Source organism: Alligator mississippiensis, chromosome 4 (genome assembly GCF_030867095.1).
Source record: "Alligator mississippiensis isolate rAllMis1 chromosome 4, rAllMis1, whole genome shotgun sequence".
NCBI lineage: Eukaryota > Metazoa > Chordata > Crocodylia > Alligatoridae > Alligator > Alligator mississippiensis.
The window spans coordinates 168646186-168667780 of NC_081827.1; the positions used below are offsets into that span (position 1 = coordinate 168646186).

Genomic DNA, 21595 nt, shown 5'->3' on the forward strand with positions numbered 1-21595 from the left:
CCTGGTGTTCCATGTTACAGCATAGATTGGATGTAAAGTGTGCTAAGTCCTTGCTTGTGGTCAGGTGAAGACACAGTTAGATAAGGTTCCCTCTGTGCAGCATGCAATCAAGGTCTAAAGAGCAGGGCTGAGCCTGTTTATGAGCTAGATGGAGATTTCCAGCTGGTTCTGAGGATGGTGCAGGGCTCACTGTGGCAGGCAACCCAGGACCTTATTGCTGTTGCCCTCAGCTCTCCCCTTGCTGGCTTCAGAAGGGCCAAGCCTTTTGCTCCAGAGCTGTGCTGTGAGGCTGTGTTTCTATCAGGAGGCTTCAAGGACCACATCTGGTTTAGTCATGACTGTTGGACCAAACATTGCAAGCAGGTGGCAGAAGTGGAGCAGGCTGAGGAGCCTGAGGCAGCCTGAAAGTTCAGCCCCACTTTTCCCCTCTCCCTGCCTCAGGAAAGCATGACTCACATCCTCTATGACCACTACTTTGCTCTCACCCTGGTCCCTGGAGTGTCCCTGGAGCATGTCTGCTAGCGTGTGCTGCTGTCTCCATCGATTCTCGTCCCTCCGGACCCAGGCTGAGGGGATCGGCTCTGCTTTAACACCTGTCTGGGACTGCCTCCTCTTTTTGCACTGCGATCCAGTCTGAGTCCAAGCCTCCTGGAAGGTGGGGGAGTCCAGTACACAGACACAGGTCTAGAACAATGTGTCGGGTGGCAATTTCCTATTCTTCCTCAGTCATTGTGATAGTCTTTGGATGCAGACTGTGCTGTGAGGGCAGCTAGCAAAGGCTTTGGGGCAGGGATCCCTCAAACTCAGCCAATTGGATGACAGGCCATGATCACAGTGAACCTTGAGGGTTTATGCTGAAGGCGTCAGCTTGTCTCCACAATGCAAAGGGGAGGTGGAGGCCAGTTCCGAGTGTGACTGGGCCCCCAGCCAATGGCTCTGAGAGCTGCAAGGTTCAAAACTCTTGTGTAGACAGCAGACCTCACAGAGAAGGAAGTGGTAGAGGAGCAGAGCAAAGCAGCAACCCAGAGCAGTATGTCTGAGCTGCAGCAGCTAGAGCAGCATGAGATCCCCTCTGCCAGACAGGTCCTGCGGGACAATTACAGCAACCTCCACAAAGTGGCTGACTACTGTGAGAACAACTACATGCAGGTGAGTGTGTCCCTGCTGGCCTCCGCATGCCCAGCTGTGCCCTGTGGCTCCAGGGGAGGTGGCTGGGGCTAGGAGGAGCCAGGACATCTGCCTGGGAAAGGAAGAAATGTGGCAAGTGGCAGCTTGTTGAAACAGCAGGTGCAGCAGTCACTGGAGGTTGTGAGGCTGTGGAGAAAGGCAGCTCGTACAGAAGATTAAGAGGGGTGTTGTGTAGCCTGTGCATAACAGAAAAATCATTGTAGCTTTGGGGAGTGAGTTTGCACTGGGCTGTAGTGTGATCCCTGGGTTCTCATCCTGGCTCTGCCCCTGGTTTGCTGTCATCTCAGAGAAGTGCATGCTGTGGCATATTGGTTGAGAAGTACTGCTTTAGACTGTCAACATTTTAGTGCATTAACTCCCACACTATGGCCCTGTCTGCACCGTGGAGAGAAAGGGCATTCTTCACTCAAGTTGGAGCCTTGGCCCAGGTTCTCAAAGAGATCTAGGTGTCTAATGCCCTTTGGCTCCAGTGAGAATTAGGTACCTTTGAGGATCTGAACCCCAGTTCCTTTCTAATTCAGCTAGCTAACTTGTGCAAAAATGGCACACCGCCTTGTCTGAGAACACAAGCTTGAACTGAGAACACACCTCTCCCATTGTGAAGACAGTGGTTATGGGTTTGTATGGCATCCAGTGGAGGAGGGTGTGATCTCAGCTGGGGTTTGTGGGTGCTACTTTGCTGATAATGACAAACAGCTACTGATCTGCCGAGCAGGCATGATCAGACTTATGTGGCCAAAAAAGTAATGACCCCCGTGACTGCAAAATATAACTCATCAGATCTCTCTTGTCCTAGTAAAGCACAGCCCAGGCCCGAGCTGTGGCAACTCCTGGGATAGCCCAGAGCAAAGGGTGAAAAACAAAGCAGGGGATAGCTCCCTTGGTAGGATCCTGCTAGGGATTTCCCTTCTGCTTTTACATGAAAAATGCCATGCCAGGCAGCAATATGAAGCCCAGAGACAGAACAGTGTCTCTGAAAGGATACCAGACAAGCCCATATTTGGAACTGTCTTACAAGAGCTTTTAAAGACCTTCTTGTTTATGGTACTTTACAAACACATAGCTAGCGACTGCCTTATCCCCAAAAAAGTTTATAATTCAAATAGATAAGACTGACCAAGCAAGGAACCATTATCTCCATTTCTGGTTAGGGACTTGTCCAGGAGGACTAAGTGACTTACCCAAGGTCATACAAGGAGTGTGTGGCAGAGGCAAGGATTGAACCTACATGTTTTGAGTCTTAGCCAGTATCTTAGCCGTGAAGTCATCCTGTTGGTCTGTGGTTATAGGCACTGAAATATATGGTGGGAAAAGACTAAAGGACCCCTTGTATTTGTTCAGTGTTTGTTTTGATGACTTCAGACAGATTTTATGTTTTGCTTAAAGGGGAAGCATGGTACATTATTCACACATTAATATGGGGAAAGATGTTACAGGTCAGTGCACGGGTGAAAATGGTCCTCATTGCAATGCATGTGACAGGAAATGTGGGGAGGAAGGCTGCTTGATACTGCTCAGCCCACACACCTGTGAAGCGGCAGGATCCCCTGAAATGAAGGCCCTATGTCTCTGAACTGTGGCTTTGACCTTGAAGTTCCTCCCTATTGCTCTTTCTCATCAGGTTTCAGTGACAGTTGCTGGGGGAGGGCTGTTCTAGGGTCTCATGGGGCAGGAAGGGGCCTCCCAGGTCAGTCCAGTGTTGTCCTGCGCCTGCTTATGGAAAGAAAGGTCAGCGTCTTTCCTTCCCTGGCCACCGAAGCATCACAGCCTTCCATCAAATGGCAATAAAGAATGGTTCTGAATTGATCATATCATTTGCATTTTGTCAGTGACAGGAAGCCAGAGTTGAGGTTGGGGGTCTCTGCTGATGGGTGCTGCTCACTCTAAATAGACAAAGGAACATTATCCAAATTTTATAAAGGGGAAACTGATGCACAGAGGTTCAGTAACTGGCTCAGCCCCTCATCAGGTGCCCATGGCTGAAACAGGATTTGAACCCACGTTTCCTAAGCCCAAGTCCAAGGGTTTAATCACCTTCCCTCCACATAGATTCAAAAGGCTGTATGAATTTCATAGATATCATAGACAATAAGGCTGGAAGGGACCTTGGAAAATAATCGAGTCCAGCCCCCTGCCCCAATTCTTTGTCTGAAGTGAACTAACTGCTCCTTCTGAAATGTGACCACTACTGGGATGGCACACCAGGGTCACATACAACACCTTTTTATAGCACAAACAGCTGAATGGTTGGACATAAAGGTGGAATGTCAATATTATGATGTAGGACATAATGTTCAAGATGGCTTCTGGCCAGGATGCTGGGGTTAGCAGTCAAGCTGTAGTGGTGATTCACTTTTACCTCTGCAATCTCTTATCATGACAAATAGACAATAGTTTGGAAAGCAGAACCAAGTTCTTGTTAACACCAGGATAGAAGTGCTGGTACAGAGAGAAGGGTGATCCATTGAATCACTAGCTGACATGCAAAAACTGAGCTCACCTAGACCTGCTCAGCTTGTGAGAGCTCAGGAAATCCCAGCTGGCAGAAACACAGCAGCATAGAGGTATTGCTTGTGTTTTGACTCTTACTTTAGAAGTTACATCTGTTGGAACAGAAAACTGGAATTTAGGGCCTGGCCCAAAATACAATTAAGTCAATGGGAGTCTCACCACAGCCTGCAGGACTTTTGGATCAGGCCTTTATTTCCATTAATGAAACATTTAATTTCCTTTTGTCCTGCAGTGAGATTTGAGCTACTGGTTTCCCCTCTTTCCATGTGAGGACTCATCTGTGCTTTTTTTCATTCCTGTTAGGAATAACAGCTCATTTATTCTCACAACAAGGCCTGGGTGTGGTTAGTTTTAGACAGAAACAAGCACCACTGAGTAATTGGTGTCAGTGACCTGCCTCCCTTCTGTTGATGCTAGTGAAGGAAGTTTGATACATTTGGAAAGCAGAAGGAAATGTCCTCAAATTAAGCTGGACTGAAATTAAAAGGTGCTGTCTCTAAAGAATCTGCCTTTGGACCGCTCTGCTTCCTGCAAGCACCACCTCTTGCCAACAATAATCAACTTTTTGAGGGTATAATTGACCAGCCTGTCCTCTCTCAGTACAAGGGGCCTTGTAAGGGGCCAGGGGCAGGTCCTAGGTTTCTGAGTTTGGCTTGGATGAAAAAACAGTGCAACCCATCCGTGCCTGTGGAGATTTCATCGCTGGCTCTTTGAGGCAGATTGTGATGTGTGGAATTGTGTAGTAATGGCAGGGCTAGAATGTGGATGTTCTTGTTTAAAAAAACTTCATATGATGTGTGTGCGTGGGGGGAGTGGGCAGTACTGTTAACTTTTCAAATAAAAGAGACTCTCCATTAGCAGTGAGTATAGGGCTTATAACACACAGCTGAGAAATTCTAATTCTACCTATAAAAGAGCAATGGTTCGCATACATGAAAGCTAGTATTTTATCAGACTAGATTTCTGGAGGCTGCTTGGAGGTCTGTGTGAACAGTCGGTGGGTTCAGCTTGGCTCCAAGGGCTTGGTGTCTGTTTGCTCCCCTTGTTGACAGTCTTGCTTGTGAAGCCAATTGGCTGCTGAAAATCGAACTCCCTTCTCCCTAGAGGATGGCCTCTTCGAAACCACACCCAGGCATAAAAGCAGGGGATGGTGCTAACGCAGGGAGAAGTTTGCACTGAGCACGCCCTGGAGACAGAGTGTCCAGAGCTGTCAAACCTGCCCCTGAAATGAACTTGACATTCAAACGCAAAAAATAGACCAGCCTCCTCTGCCATCTTCTCCCTTCTCTTAAGACACCAAGATGGTTGACCTAGAGGCCAAAGAGCTATTATCTGAGTTCCCCAAGGATAAAATGTTGTAAAGAATGTGGTGGTAAAATGTCAAATGCAGCCTTTCTCCCCACCCCTTAATGCCCCAGCTCAACAGGCAGGGCCACACCAGGCTCCTGGCTCTCCAGGTCTTTTTACTCCATTGCAGTGGTACTAATGTTTCTTCTGGGCTGGGTGACTCAGACATTTTCTCTTTCAGGCAGAAGACAAGCAGAAAGCCCTGGAGGAGACCATGGCTTACAGTGCCCAGTCCCTGGCTAGTGTGGCCTACCAGATCAGCAACCTGGCCAGCAAGGTCCTGAAAATGTTGGACTTGCAGGCAGCTGAACTGCGCCAGTTGGAAGCCAGCATCTGCTCTACTGCACAGGTGGGTAGGAACATGCAACGTTGAGGAACATGCTCTGACCCATTGCCTATGACAGCTACACTGTGGGGAGGTGAGTCTTCAGCCTTACACAGAGATTGGTCCAGAGGCTTATGCTGGGGCTGAAAAACCTGGAGGTTCCTGGTTAGAGGGTCTTACCCCTCCACTCAGGGTCAGACTGATTGCCATATTTAAGATGGGGAAGGAATTTTACCCCACAGTCAGATTGGCATGGACTATGAAGGTTTTTGCCTTCCTCTGTACTGGAGGACATGATCCTCTTCCTTGGGTTTCTCAAATGCGTTTTAACAAAGTAGTTCCTGTCCTTGCAGCAGCGGGACAGTGGCAGTGCCCTTGTGCCCCTAATTTACCTGTGGCAAATTAAGACGTTCTTGGTAATGGGGCTTTGTGTCTGGTAGCTGTGTGAGAAGGTTGGCCATGCAGTTTTAAGAGTAGATTAAGCAAACACTTGTCTGAGCTAACTAAGACAGTGATGATCCTGTCTTTAGCAGGGGATTGAACTAGACCTCCTGAGGTCCCTTCCAGGCCTGCTTTTCTGTGATTCTATGATTACTTGGGGGTCATCATTGACCACAAGATGAACATGAGCCTGCAATGCGATGCTGCGGCTAGTAAAGCGACCAAAACGCTGGCTTGCATCCATAGATGCTTCTCAAGCAAATCCCGGGACGTCATTCTCCCCCTGTACTCGGCCTTAGTGAGGCCGCAGCTGGAGTACTGCGTCCAGTTTTGGGCTCCACAATTCAAAAAGGATGTGGAGAAGCTTGAGAGAGTCCAGAGAAGAGCCACGCGCATGATCAGAGGTCAGGGAAGCAGACCCTACGATGACAGGCTGAGAGCCCTGGGGCTCTTTAGCCTGGAAAAGCGCAGGCCCAGGGGTGATCTGATGGCCACCTACAAGTTTATCAGGGGTGACCACCAGTATCTAGGGGAACGTTTGTTCACCAGAGCGCCCCAAGGGATGACGAGGATGAATGGTCACAAACTACTACAAGATCGTTTCAGGCTGCACATAAGGAAGAATTTCTTTACTGTCCGAGCCCCCAAGGTCTGGAACAGCCTGCCACCGGAGGTTGTTCAAGCGCCTTCATTGAACACCTTCAAGATGAAACTGGATGCTTATTTTGCTGGGATCCTATGACCCCAGCTGACGTCCTGCCCTTTGGGCGGGGGGCTGGACTCGATGATCTTCCGAGGTCCCTTCCAGCCCTAATGTCTATGAAATCTATGAAATCTATGATTATACTTAGGCCAAAACCCGCAGAGGTCTCCAAAGAACCAACACCAATCAATTTTAGGAAGAAAGTTAAAATGGAAGTTGAATTTGATGGAAGTTGGTTGCCTAAATACTACTGAGAATGTGGACTACAGCGTGTGCAGTGCAGGGTGCAGGGGGAGTACTTGTGTTTTCAGCACTGAAGCTCTGGGGGGGTCAAATATCCCTGAGGGCACAAGTGGGGTCCACTACATATTATTGCAGCAGGGTCCTCTGTAGTCCATGCTTCCTGGCTGGGGTGTTGTCCCCCTATAGACTAGCTAGTGGCTACAGCTCCAATGTGCAAATCTGCATCTGGCACAAAGGGGCCTGTGTCCCTGAAGTTCCTTGAGGTGTCATCCTATTAAGAATTGGTGATTCCCCCACTGAACCTTTCAGGGGTACTCTGAGGCCTGTTTTTCAGAGGGGCCTTCCCTGGCACTGCAGCTTGTGCACACACACACACTATAACCTGGGAGAGGGGCTGGTGGAGACACCCTGGAGCTGGCTGCTAACTTCTCACGTGCACTGTCCTTTACCACAAAGGAAATGCAGCCTCTTCAGCAAGCTGAAGGCTTTGCTTTCGCTCATAAAGCCCCTGGGAATCTGCATGTTCACCACCCCGCCCCCTCTTATCCTCCTGGAATATACGGATGCGTGCAGAGCCCACAGTGACAGCCGCCAGCCCCCTTCCGGTTGCTTGAAAGTTGCTTGGTAACTTTCCTGTTCGCTGTGGAGTCTTAATTTATTATGAAAAACTCCTCAGGAAGCAGCAGTGAAATGAATTAACAGCAGCTTGTGTGTCTTGGAGCAAAAATAATCACCATTTTCACCATCCCTTCTGGCCCCTAGCCCTGTCCTTCAGAGATCTCTAAGGGCCCGATCTGCTGCTGGTATAAATTGGTGTAGGTCTGGGGAGGTCACTGGAGGAACGCTGGTGCATCAGCTTAGGATTTCGCCTTCAGCATGCCTAATACTGCAGCTGTTAGTTAGTAGGGCATCCTCTCTGTGAGATAGCAATCCTTCCCATCACTTCATAGAGGCTGGTGCAACTAAGAGTTCATAGCACAGCCAAAAAGGGGACCTTGGAGTCCAGGCTCCCAGCCATCCTAGGTTTAGTCAGAGCCCATTCCTTTGAGAGGAGGAGAGTATTTTTGCAGCTGGACCTCTCTGAATTTAAGGGTTGGGGGCAGGGGGTGGGTGCAGAACTTATGTCTCTGAAGACTTGCAAGTCTTGGTTTTGAAGGATCCCCCCCCTCAAAAGAGGACTGTGTGATGACAGTGAGAGGTGGTGATTCTCTGCAGATGGTTGACATGCACAAGGAGAAGGTGGTTCGTCGGGAGATTGGGACATTAGCCATCTGCAAGAAGCCCCCACTCTACCAGAAAATCATCTACCCACAGAACCTGGAACGCCGAGAACCCTACTTCCGGAAGCCCCTCAACTTCAGCATCCTGGATGATGTTGGCCATGGGATAAAGGTCAGGCAATACCGCATGTGAAATATGTCTGAGGGTTGTTCCTTGGCCAGGCAGTGCGTGAAGCAACCTCACTGAGGCTCCAAGTAAGAATTACTGTAGCTTGGCTGGAAGTTTTTGAGCCAGCAGTGTTGTTTACAAGCCAAGAAAGAGAAATGTTGTCACCTAGAGCAGTGGTGCTCAACCTCTGGGCTGCAGAGCAGTGTCATCTGGCTTGCAGGGCTTCTCACAGGTCCAGAAATTTGGCAGTGGGGGTGTGGTGGCACTGCTCCCCCGCCCCCAAATTTCCAAACCCCGCAAGCTAGATGACATGACCCTGTGTACTGCATAGGGCCTGTGAGCAGGACTGAGTCAAAAGCCCTGATCCAGCATCCGGGCCAGAGCAGCGAGCCTGATGTAGTCCATGTAGGGCCAAGGCTAGGGCTAGGGTTGGGACAGTAAGCACACATAGGGCCAGGGCTGGGGCTGGGCTGCTGAGCCTGATTCAGTGTGCATGGAGCTGGGGCTGAAGTAGCAAGCCCAATTCACTGCATATGGGGCTGGGTCCAATCTGGCATTTACAGGGCTGGAGTGATGGGTAGGAGAAGGATCTACTCTGCATTTTACAAACATTTAATCCTTTGATGCTCCTGTAAGACCTGGAAGCATTAGCCCTGTTTTATGGTTGGAGGCCTGGCCTTTTATACGTGATCCGGGGGTGGCACTTCGATTAGAGTGGCTCTGAGAGCTGCGCTGAAGTGCCACTGTGTCTCATGTATCAGTGTCCCTGCACTTAAAAATGGCAGCTGGGGTGCTTGAACTAAAGCTTGTTCAACGAAAGCTCGTTCGACAAAACTAAAGCTGGTACATGAGACATAGGTGGCTGCTGGACCACGGTAATTGTCACGTTCAGCAGACTTGATTAATCGAGCAACAGACAGAGAGTCTCCAAGCACTTCCTTTGTGGAGAGCTGGAGTCATCTGGTGAACCACAGATGGGCCCTCCTGTTCCTCTTTGAAAGACATGAGACTAGCGTTCAGCAAGTGACAGAGGCCTTGGGGGAGCTGTGGCCAGAGGAGAAAGGGCGAGGTCAGTGCTGGAGTGACCCAGTCTTGGAATGGAGGGAAACAGGACTGCCCAAGCCCAACGGGGCTTTAGGCCATCAAAGAACAGAGCCATTGATTACCAACTTGGGTATGAACTAGCAAAGCATGGTGCAGCTCAGCTGGCATTCTGGTAACCCGCCCCCCAGAGATGGACTAGATGGGACAAGAGACCTTGCCATGCCCCTGGGACCAGAAAAGATGTTTGCCGTCCCCGTTTGTCCTGACCCAAGCTTGCTCACACTCCAACAACCCCCACAGCCTTGTGCTGACACATGGGGTGGGAAGGAAAAGGTGCCCCATACTTCAGTCTGCTTGTGATGGTGTTCTCCCCGTGTTTGCCCTAGGGGGGAATCCTGGGGAAAAGAGCAGTATTCCCTGTGTCCCTAAGTTAATTACATGACCTCCATTGCCATGCTGTCTGAGCAACTTGCAGTCTGCAGTGCATCTTCCTTCTCTGCACCTCCCTAGCACAGGACAGTGCTATTATCCAGATGGAAGAAGTCTATGTAGCTCAGAGGGGCTAAGGGACTTGTTCAAGATCATACATTGAGTTTGTAGCAGAGCAGAAGATTCAAATCCACTGAAGCAGTCTTCTTCCAACTCTCTTTGGCCACCGCAGTGCTCTCCCCCAGCCCCAGGCCTCTCTTCCCTTGAATGCGATCTAGGAAAGAAAATGAAAATAAGCTTGTTCTTGCCTTTTCTTTCCCCTTTCTCCGTGACATTGTAAGCAAATCTGGCAAGGACGCCTCTTGGCTGTTTCAACACATCTTCCCTGCCTTCTCTATTTTTTATTTTTTTGGATGGCTCAGATCTGCATGCATAGAGCTTTTTCCCCACAGCCACCAGAGCAAGGGAGGTTGGGGCTTCGCACCCACAATCTTTTCCTCCCTGCAGATTTGGAATCAATAAAAGTTAACAATTTTTTTTTGAGACATGAGATACTATTCCTGGCCTGTCTTACTCAGTGTAAGGCTGCTTTCTTGGCACCTGGGAAATTAGAATCCTTTTGTTTCCAGACTCAGGAGACTTTTTCACCACTTGGGGATCCAGTGGAAAGCAGCAGAAGTGCTCCAAATCCTTTGCTTATTATGTCCCCTCCTTTGCAAGTTACATTTAAGAACTAAAGAAAAGATAAGTCCCCACATAGGAGGATGTCATCATCACAGGGGACTGGAGCCACTAGAGACCGAAACTAGCCGAGGTTGGGTTAGCTTTGTGGAGGGGAAGTTGTCTGCTGAGCTGCACTGTTCCCACGATTGCCTCCGCTTTCTCAGCAGGGCTTTCGCTGCAATGCAGAGGGCTGTTTCCTCAGCACAGCTATTGCAGATTTTTGCTGCCTCAGTGAGCAGCACCACTGGCCTGATGTGGGTTTTCAGTGAGGCCTTGGGCCTGAAGCAAAGAGGGTGAGTGTGCACCAGACTATAACAGAAGAAATCAGATCCCATTGAGGAAGTGAAGGGTCAGATGTTCTAAAACGCTCAGCTCCCTTTGAACAGATAGGTCTCAAATTGCCAACATGGGCACCTGATGTGTTTAGTTCCCTTAGACCTGAGTCAAAGCCTACTGAAATCAATGAAAAGACTCCCATGGACTTTGAAGGACTTTAGATCAGCCCTGTAGTGGTTGTGCTCCAGGCTTTCCTTCCTGATTCTACAAGGACTTTGTTCTCCCGAGCCAGTAATAAAAGGCTGTGTTTATTGCATAAAGAGCAGTTGTGGGGTGGGTTTGTCCTATTAGGGACCGCTTGTCCTTTTAGGTATTTCAAATTGCCTTTGAATGTAGTGCTGGTGGATGCTGTCTTGCCAATATAATGGTCCTAACTGCCTCCACCCTGCCATGTGCTTATGCCCCTGGATCCAGATGAGGAGAAGTCACTTACTTTGGTTTTGTTATCCACACAGTCCTACACAGTCCTTGACTTCTCCCTTTTACCACCAAAGGAGATGCCAAGTGAAGAAATGTTTGTCTGCATAGATGGAGACCTGCTTGGCTCTTGGAAACTTATTCTGAACATGGGCAGACCAATAGCCTGAGCACAGATCAGTTTGCCTCCTACTTTCTCTACAGCCCTATCTACATCAGCATAGACCTCCCCCAGTATATATGTAGACTTCCCCCCCCTCCCCCCAGTATATCTAAACCAGTAGATTTCCAGGCCAAGCTGCTTCTGAACAAGCCCTTGTTTGTTGTGCCAGTGCAGCATGTTTAGTGCAAATTTCCCTAAGCCTTGATAAGCTTCAAGATGCAAAGTGATCTTGGTCTTCTCTCATTTGACACAGCCAGGGGGAGATCAGGGGTGGGGGTACAGTGGTGCCGCTCTGATTTCTGGTCCACCCAAAGTTTAAAAGCAACTGCCTGGCAGCAACAGCAGCAGCATTTTTATTCAGGCAGCAGTGACAGAGTCAACTGACTTCATAGCTTGTTATAATCTATTTGATTCCTTCTAAATCCTTCATTCCATAGGTGCTAACAACCCTCTCTCATTTTTAATGGCCTTAATGTTCCACTAATCAAGTTATACTTCCTTTGACAATTCTGCTCTATTTTTAACTGGAAAAAAGGAGGACGATGCACCTCACCATCTGCACCCCCCTGTTGAAAATCCTAGATCCACCCATGCACACAGCTAGACTCCTCCCTGGCAGCCCATACGCCAGGCAGTGAGTTTCTGTCAATTAAGTTTCTCTGGGTTGTTTTTCCCCTAACTGACACTGATGCCTTTTCTCCTTTCTCCATAGGACCAGAGCACACAACTGTCCCGGACAGGAACCCTGGCTCGGAAATCAATCAAGACAGCAGGACAGTCTTCAAATACCCTGGGGTGAGCCTGGAGCACCCACGGACATGTGGTTTCCGTCTGCTCTGCTGTGTCCATCCACAATAAAGAGAGAGCAAGATCCTCCTAATGGAAAATAATCCTTCAGATCTACTTCTGATGGTCATATATCTGTCTGAGACAGGCCCTTAATCAAATATGGCCATGGTTTTTATAGGAAGGTTCCATTCAGAAATGGTTTAAAAGAGTTTATGAATAATTCAGTGGATATCTTAGTAATTAGGAGGATTACTTGCTTTAGAATCCAATAGATCAGTTGGATGTTCAGGCCATGGTTCAATGGCAACTAGAATGCTTAGTGTGTGCTTATAACCATGAAGAACACATGTGACTTAGGTAATCTACAAGCCTGTAACAAACATTAATCAGTCATTAACACTTTTAAAGCATTTATACATGTGTTCTGAATATAGGTTATGATCAAGATGATAGTAGTATTGACCTAGCCTTCCAGGAAAGCTGGTAAAAAACCCCACAAAAAACAAAATTCCCCAGGTGGGGAAAAATTCTGCAATTTTTAAATTTAATTTCATCCTAAATTGGGACAAGGAGCAGAAATATGAATTTTCCATTTGTTAACCACCCCGCCCATATTTCATTTTGACTCCACTAAAAGATTACATTTAGAAGTTTCTCTTTTTGACTGTATTCTATCCTGTTAAAGTCAAAATAAAACATTTAGATAATTTCCCATCAATAATTAACCAAATCAATAGATTCCAGAGAGAGAGAGAGAGAAGTTGCTAGCAGTGTTAGTCTGAAGTTTTAGAAATTAAATCTTTTAGAAAGGTATAAGCTTTTATAGGCTGTCACCTGCCAGCTAATGAAGTCAGCTCTTATCTATGAACATTTTATGCTTCTTTGATTTTGTTACATCAGCATTTTCCAGTGGGGAAAAAACATTCTGTTGGGAGATGTTGGATGTTTGCTTCCTCTCCCCTGCAAGAAGCAAACCTGATCTCTTTTACTGGTTCAACTTTAGATTTGGAAGAAATATTAGAAAAATTTTTGAGCCTAGAATGCCCGTCTCAGATCTGGCAAAGAAACAGATACAGACTCAGCTGGAGTTAGCACACATTAAACCCTATTATGATTCATGGCATCTGGTGGAGCAGGCTGTGCCTACAAAAGCTTATGCCTCTTTGAACCAGTTAGTTCAGGGGTAGGCAACCCCTGGCGTGGGTGTCAGATCATGGCATGCCAAGGCATCTTGCTTGGCGCACATTCCTCTGGGTGGACGGCAGGGAAAGGGCTGGGGCAACAAGAATTGGGCTCCTCGTTGCTCCTCTGCTGTCTGCCCTGGCATGCCAACATCTTATAAATTGAGGTTGTAGGTGTTTTTGGCACTCTGCCCAAAAACGTTGACAACCCCCAAGTTAATTTCTACCCTGCCCTGCCTTCTGCCTGACTTCAGACTAACACAGCTATCTGTCTCTATCTATGGTCACTAAAAAGAGAAGTGGACAGTAAACCTATGGAGAAATGAGAACTTAATCAGGAGAACAGTCTTTTTTGGCAACCTGATTATGTAGAAGAGTAAGTCCAGGGATGCTCAACCCCTGGTCTATAGGGCACATCTGGCCTGCAGAGCTGTGTTATCCACGGGTTTCTCCTAGTCTGAAAATTTGGCAGTGGGGAAGTGATGGCAGGACTAATTGCTGCTCCCTTGCTGCCAAATTTCTGAACTAGGGGAAGCCCTCACTTGACCCTTCAATTGGGTCATGCAGAACAAGGTTAGTGCAGTGTTGGCCCCATCATGAAGCACAGGCCCAGCTGGGGTAGTACGGGCCTGATCCAGACACAAAGGGCCAGGCTGGGGTGGCATGGGGCCTAATTTGGGTAGAGGCAGTGTGGTCCCCATCTGGTCATGCAGGGCTAGGCAGAGACAGAGCAAGACCCAATTTGGGCTCCCAAGGCCAGTTGAGGTCACATGGGCCCAATCTGGGAGCAAGGGGCTGGGTGAAGGCAGCACTAGGCTTGATCTAGCCTGCAGACTGGCCCACTCATCTGGCCCACAGAGCTAAAAGATTGAGCACCACTGAATAAATCCATTCACAAAAGGAAGAGGGCTGTTATTAACTGTAGGGCACAGAGGGAGTAGCAGAGGGAGCAAAGTCATGCAGGCTGTAAGGTTTAGAGTCAATACTGCTTATCAGAAGCACACTCAGGGACAGCATTCAGCATGTCCTTATCACCCCATGGATGAAATGGTTACAGAGACCAATCTCCTTCCTTGTGCCCAGGAACCAGGGTAACTCCCACCAGAACTATACACTTGATAATGTACACCATGCCATAAACTATACACTTGATGCAGAAAGCCACTGTCAGCAATAGATTAGCTTCCAGGGGTTCAAGGTGAAATATTTTGGTGGAGTCCAGTGGTGGAGAGGAATTTGTTTTGCCCTGCTCTGGCTGGCTCTGCATTGGGTAAAAAAGAGCCTGTGTCAGTTTAAGAGGACAGAATTCACCTACACGATGAGGAAGCTTAATGCAGTCAGATAATCTTCCCCGTCATGCAGGGCTCTGTTTTAGGTAAGTGGCCTCTTTCTGTTATGGTTTGTATTATGTTCATTGAAGCCCCATTGTTTCAAGTGCCGTCCAAGTACACAGTGAGATATTTCCCGTCTCAACATGCTTACAGGCCAATAGACTGGGACAGAGACAGGGAGGAAAGGTAACTTGGCTGAGGTCATGCAGCAGGTCAGTGGCAGAGTTTGGAATAGACCATCTGCAGATCTCCCAAGTCTTGGACCACTGCATTGCACTGACTCTAACCCATCACTATTAAATTCCTGCAGATCTGTGACCAACACCTAGGCAAATCTCAGGGTCAAATGCTTTGTGTTTACTTGGTAAGGGAAAAAGAGTTTGCTTCCAAAAACCAAGGTACTCATTATGGGTCTGAATACGTCTGTCTTGATTGCAGGAGAAACCCTCGTGTCGCAGAGCCCATACAGCCTCCTGTGGTTCCTGAAGGCAAACTGTCAGCTTCAACCTCCACGTTATCTTTAACATCACTCAGGTAAGTGTCTGAGCAGCTTGGTATTCACTGTCCATCCTAAAAGGGGATGGGTGGCTTGCACCTCAGGGAAATGTAGAGGTGAAGTGACCTGCAGCCCTGCGGCAGAGTTGAGAATGGGTCTGGGGGAGCCCCATGGTTGGGATATTTAATTGGCACTGTTAAGAAAAACCCATTCCACAGAGCGAGTCTTGTGAAATGCTTCATTTAACTTGTTTTGGGGTTTTTTTGCAGTGTTTCCAGTCATTTTCTGAGAGAAACATTTTGAAATTAAAATTCATGCTTTGAGTTGAAGACGCAATTTCAGTTTTTGAAACCGAAATATTTATTCTAGTTTGTTATTTTTCCAAGGGTTGGTGGAATCTTTCCAGTAGCATAATATGAGGTGGGCAGTGGGATGCCCTGGACACCACCTTAGAGGAGGGGCACTAGAAGGACAGGGGTGGGGGCACTGCATCCTCTCATCCCATGCCCCACCACCACTCTCCAGCTGCAAAGAGCAGCCGGGGCAGGTAGTGTGCATCACGGAGAGCAAGGATTTTGGGGAGCTGTAGCTTTATAGAGTAGCAGTGATGTTTGTGGCAGCTGGGGAGACAATTAATCTTGTTTTCCTAACAAAATCAGCAATTTTTTTTTTTCCCTCTCAAAATGGTCTTCCGTGGTAAAAAAAAAAAAAAAAAAAGGAGTTAAAGTTCCCCCCTGGCAGCACTGCTTCTCTAGAAAACTACAGGACACACTGCCAGGGAGAGAAGGGTGAGAGGACTGCCCTGGGCATTTTCTTTCCATATTGTACCTCTGGATTTTTCTTCCCACTTCCCTTTTTCCTTCTCTACCATCCCATTTTTTCTTTTGAAAAACATGGGATAGCAACAAGAAAAAAAACAACAAAACAAAACAGAAGAGGGAAGGGGGGGGACAGACACAAAACCCCAACAAGCCACAGGGCAGAACCAAATAACTTAACCTTCTTGTTGGCAAGAAGCAAAATAAAAACTAAGATTTACAGCAATATCAACCTTTTCATTTTATGACTTTTTTAACTGACAAGTGCAGCAAATACCAAACGTTTCATGGGAAATGCTTGCATTTGGGTTTGAACTGTATTTTTCAATGGAAAACCATTTTGGTCAATAGATCCCATCCTGCTACAGCACACATATGTGACAGAAGTACGGTGCTGGTCACCACCACTGCCTAAGGGATCCCACTGGAGGTTCTCTAGATCTTCTGCTCCATTTCCATCCACCGTATTGTATTCCACCAAACATCTCCCTGCCTTCCCAAATTGACACCTTACTCTGCAGCTGTGTCTAACCCAGCTGGCAGGTACTCAACTGTGTGCTAACACCAGAGCCAGGGGGGAAAGTTTCAGATCTGTAACTTCCAGGAAGGCAGAGGTAGGAAACAGCTTTGCATTTCAGTTTACCCAGGTGGCAGAGAGAGGCTAGACTAAAATTTAGCCTGACTTATAGCATTCGCTTTCTGAGCATGCTGACTACTCTCTCTTTGTACCCACAGCAGCCTCCCTGGAAGCATCAATGCAAAGGTACCTGAAGCTCCACCTCCACCGCCTACCTTGCCCACAGCTGTGCCAGCTCCCCTGATGGGCACAGACCCAATGCCACCTCCTCTGGCAGATATGCCTGCACCTCCACCCATTGCATTTGAGATGCCACCAATTGATTTCCTACCACCGCTACCTATGCCAAGTATGGGTTGTTTTTCTTTGCACCATTATACAATGCTGTTTCTCCCCCAAATCAAATGCTTCCAACCAGGTAGCAACTTATGTGATGTCCACACAGTGAACCATAATGGGAACCTTGAACAGTGGCCAAGTCCTTTGCTGGGATGGAACTCCCAAGTTGAGCTAGTAGAAAGATGGAAAACAGTTTTGCAAAAGAAAAAGAAATGGACATTTTTTAATGGTTTCCCTTTTGCAAGCTCGGAACCAAAGACATTTTAATTTAACCTTTTTCTTCCCCACAAAATAGTTTAGGATAAATTCTAGATTTTTAAATTTAATGTCTCCCCTCCCCAACCCACCTTTATTTTTTTAATATGCTACAGAGTGCAACAACATGAATGTGGTCTAGGGTTTTGTCAGTTTGCTGCTCTGTAACTTTTTTCAAATTTGGGGAAGTATCTAAAAGCAATAGCTTGGCAAAATGGAAAAAAATGAAACTGGAATGATGCAGCTCCTATAACTTTTCCAAACTTTTCCAAGTTCTGTTAGAGTAGCAGATTTTGAGTTTCATTCCTTGTTTTGCTGCATCACTTTTCCCCAAGTGGAAGAAGTTCTGAGAAGACTGGTAAAATGGAGATGGGAAAATAAGGAAAAAGTGTGGGGGGAGGGAGGAAGTAAAACTAGTTAGGACATTTTAGATATCTATGACATTCTATGATTAAAAGGTGCTGCAATACCCATTGTTTAAAACTTTAGTTTAAAAAAATACAAATAAAGCTTCTTGATTTTGGAGAAAGGCGTTAATCATTTAAGGGAAGTCTAACTAGGTGCAGGGTAGGTCCAGTTTTTCCCCTTAGGATGATTCTAGCAAGAGACAGAGAGAGACACACACAGACATCTTCCTTAACATGGTGGAATTCTTTCCTGTGGATAATTGCCTGTAAAATACCCACTGGAACGCACAGGGTGCCTAGGTCTTGGGCTGGTTCTCTCCAGGGGAAGTGTGTCTACAATAAAGTTATTTTATGGAAATGGAAAAAAATGTTCACTAAAAAGATTTTCCCGTGATCCATCATCCCTTAACGAGCTATTTCCTCATCTATTTGCAACATGGCCAACCTCAGGCATTTAAAAAAGTGGGGGTTATGCCTCCAGAAATGATGAAAACAGCTTCAAATCACAAGCTATGCAAAGTAAAAAAAAATAACCCAAAAAACAATGTTAGATTATATTTTAAGGGGCATTTTATGATTTCAGTATCCCTGTCTTAATATTTTCCTCCTAAATATTGTTAAAAGAAGTTCTCTTTTAGAAAGCAGTACTGAAATACCACAAGTGAAGGGCTTTAAGGGCAAGCACTAAATAAATATCTAGCCACTCCAGGTAGGAATAACAAGAGCTAGCTATGCTTGCCATCTGTTCATGCATTGGGATCTTCATCGCCTGGTGATTCTTTGGATATTTTTACAGATCCTGACTTCATGGAGCCACCACCACCTCCAGCCTTGACTGACTTTGAAGATTTGGCACCTCTTCCTCCTCCCCCACCACTGGATATAGAGGAATTGTCATGGGTACCAGACAACTACTTGGAAAAAGGTACTTTGTTTAGCTGGAGCCCCATGATGTTTCCAAGCTGCCATAAGGGGAGAGGTTCTAAGGCATAAGTGGAGAACTCTGGTTGGTTTGATTTGATGCATTTGAATCTGTTAAATTTGTGGCTTGATGCAATGTCCTAGGTCATAGGATACTTTTAAAGGGACTAAAGAGGTAATAAGCCCAAAATGACTAGGAGTACTGGTCACTGAGAAGGTCATCTGCTGAAGGACCGAATAGGTAATATGGTCTAGCAGTGAGCCAGTGACCTGCCCAGCAATCTGACATTGGGGAAGTGCTTTCCTCCCCTAGCCTGTGTACTTCAGTTTCTCCACCTGAAAGGGGGATCTTGCATGCAAAGTGCTGTAAAGCTGCTTGTATTCATTTATGGAGCCAGTCTATTGCTACAGGGCATACATATGACAGGGCTCATTTCCCCTTTCAGGGAAGCTGGGGATTACATCAGCTTCTTATCAGAACCCCTTGCAGAGTTAGTCATGCTGCACATGGGGCTGCTTCCTCCCTGGTCCTCTCCCATGACCCACTGTGGCCAAGACACAGAATGACCAGTCAGTTTGAGACAAGGTGCTGTTAAAGTCAGGTTTGAAGCTCCCTTTGTATTTGCTGGGTGATCCTGGTCCTCCTTTTGCTCCTCCCTTTTCAGCTTCTTCCTCTTCTTTCAGTGGTGACGCTCTACCCCTACACTCAACAGAAGGAGAACGAGCTCTCATTCCAAGAAGGGACCGTCGTTTATGTTACACGGAGGTACTCTGATGGCTGGTGTGAGGGAGTGACCAGTGAGGCAGAGGGCTTTTTTCCAGGCAACTATGTGGAACCTTTCTGTGAATAGCCCAGCCGGGGTACAGAAGATGGTTCTCTTCAAGACCTGCAGAGGTTTATTGCCTTCTCCCTCATCTCATGGGTTAATGGATCTTTATGCAACTGGTATATTGCCAGTAAGACTAACCTCAGTGCCCATCACTTATTCCACAGAAGTTTCAAAGATGTATAAGAATCAAGTCACCTAATCGTGGTAGAGCCTCATTCCTCGACTGGGTCACAGAGAAGCTCCAATCGGAAGGTAGCTCATACCTTAGGACAGCTGTTGGAGGCACAGGGATGTCCTCCCCTAAAAGCACTGCTGTTTCTCTTAAAGCTAAAACCTCAACCCCCTTCAGTCCATGGGAATTTTGCCATAGCTTACAGTGGAACCAGGAATCGGCCTTTATTGTGGACACATTTTACTGGGGTGTTGATTTGCTCAGTATTTTTATTTCACCCTCTGGGTGTGCAGTGTAACTTATGGCACCTCCCATTAGGTTTGCAAAGAGTGTCCCACCCCACTGATTGAATAGGATTTAGTACCAGGACTCCTTAGATTAGCAATGAAGGGAAGAGTCTGGGGCATTCTGTGATTCTCAGCCTCATGGCTTCAGTAGCTGCCAGGTTCATACCAGGCTTTTAGTCTCTCTCCTATTCCATAAAAAGCTCAACAGAATGGGAATTGCTTTCTGCCCTCTGAATAAGCCTCCTCTTCGCATAATCTGTTCTTGGAAACCAGTGGGATCCTAACACCTTGAAAAAAATCCAAACTGGCTCAGAGGTTTAGTTAATGCAATGATTCCCAACCAAGGTCCTACAGCACCCTGGGGTGTCATGAGATCCTTTCAGGTGTGCCACAGGGCATCATGTAATATGAGCACTGTTAGGTGTACAAACATGATTGATAAGATAAACTTGGAGATTTTCAATAGGGAACCACAGTGTCAAAAACATTCTGATGTTGTGAGCTTTCTGAGTTCTTTGCAACAAAAGAAATTGCTTTACTATTTTTTGTAGCCAAAAATTGAGTAGTGAAAACTAAGGACTGACATTTTCTGTCGGGTGTCTTGAGTCTAAAATGTTTGAAAACTACTGGGTTAATACATTGAGTGGGACATTTTAGTGCTCAACAGAGCTTATCAAGTCTGGAAAACAGACCTTTCCTCATGGGACAGCCTAGCTTAAGAGTGGGAGGTATTTTAACCACTGAGAGCAGGTTGCCAACTTCTGTTCTCCCCATCTAGAAGCTAGGATGATACATGCCTGTCCCCCCAGGCCTACTGTGAGAATGAACACATCTGGCAAGATCCACAAGCATGACATGATGAGAAGCATAGACAGCCCTGGGCACAGCTGTGAGATAATGTAACATAGTTGGGGGGTAAAGCAGGTGGATACTCTTTAACTTTGGCAAGCTTTGGGGAAGTGTGTTATGCAAACCAGAGTGTGCGCTTCAATGCCTGAGCACACAGAAATAGCCCACCCGTATAACTGCCCCCCGCTGCGTAATGATAGGGAGCTGCAAAACACAGTATGGGCTACTGTTTGGCGTGATAACAGCACCATCTGTAAAAGGCTCCACTTCTGCTAAAATTAGGCTTTTGCTGCTACTGTTTTGCTAAGAGCAGCTGGGGATTACTGCTGCTGCCTTGAGATTTGGAGATGGAAAGGCTCTGTCTCAGAGTCTAACTTGATGCATTTTCTGGCTACAGCTTATGCTTTAAAGCCATTGTGTGACTTTGCTCCGTGACAGCTCCTGAACAATTGGAAGAGATCACTCAGTACTGATGAGTGCTACTGGGAGCATCAATAGCAAGGAAAATATACTCTCAGAGGCCTGTGGCTGCCCTGTTCTCAAATGGTACTGGGGCCAAAGAGGAACCTAGATTGGGCACCTGCTCAGGAAGGACAGGTGTCATTGCCAATCCATTTAGGGTATAGTCATCAAGTTATTGACCCTGCCCTCTGCTGTATATGGCTGTTACTGCTGCTCCCTTGCTGTTAAAAGGGTACCCATTTTTAATAAAGGGTTTTTAAAAGCTTGTCTTCCCTATTCCTGTGGTTGATGTGTGGGGACACGAGGTTTAAACTGTAACTAAATTACACTAACAACCTTCCTAGAAACCAGGGAGCTAAACTGCCTGTAGTGAACTCTGGCACAATTTAGGTTCCCAAATGGGTTGGTGGATCACAGTTGGTCGGCCCTTTTTCTTTCCTGCCAGCTGCCAAGCTGCATTAAAAAACAACTGAATGTCCACTACTTAGCTCTGGTTGTCAGTGACAGCTGATCCATACATGGGAGTAAAATTAGGCTCATGTGATTGGGAACAGCAATGGAAAGGTGGTCCACAAGACCAAACGAAGCTATAAGCCATTTTCTGAAAGAAGAGAGCAATATC

The 21595-nt window shown here is 46.9% G+C and overlaps 1 protein-coding gene across 1 annotated transcript; it reads left to right on the plus strand.

Annotated features, from left to right (window-relative positions):
• The first annotated feature begins 57 nt into the window (after positions 1 to 57).
• ABI3 (ABI family member 3) lies at positions 58 to 21239 on the plus strand. The gene is made up of 8 exons (XM_006277934.4): positions 58 to 1149; positions 5228 to 5395; positions 7974 to 8150; positions 11972 to 12054; positions 14999 to 15094; positions 16610 to 16800; positions 18249 to 18377; positions 19058 to 21239. The coding sequence occupies exons 1-8, from the start codon at positions 1033 to 1035 to the stop codon at positions 19222 to 19224; spliced, it is 1128 nt and encodes a 375-aa protein (XP_006277996.1). The 5' UTR covers positions 58 to 1032; the 3' UTR covers positions 19225 to 21239.
• Positions 21240 to 21595: the final 356 nt, after the last annotated feature.

Bases quoted from the DNA above. Each gene is read 5' to 3' on its own strand.
- ABI3 (XM_006277934.4), top strand. From the start codon at position 1,033: ATGTCTGAGCTGCAGCAGCTAGAGCAGCATGAGATCCCCTCTGCCAGA. The intron at 5,396-7,973 runs GTGGGTAGGAAC...GATTCTCTGCAG, and splicing joins GCATCTGCTCTACTGCACAG to ATGGTTGACATGCACAAGGA. The intron at 12,055-14,998 runs GTGAGCCTGGAG...TCTTGATTGCAG, and splicing joins CAGTCTTCAAATACCCTGGG to GAGAAACCCTCGTGTCGCAG.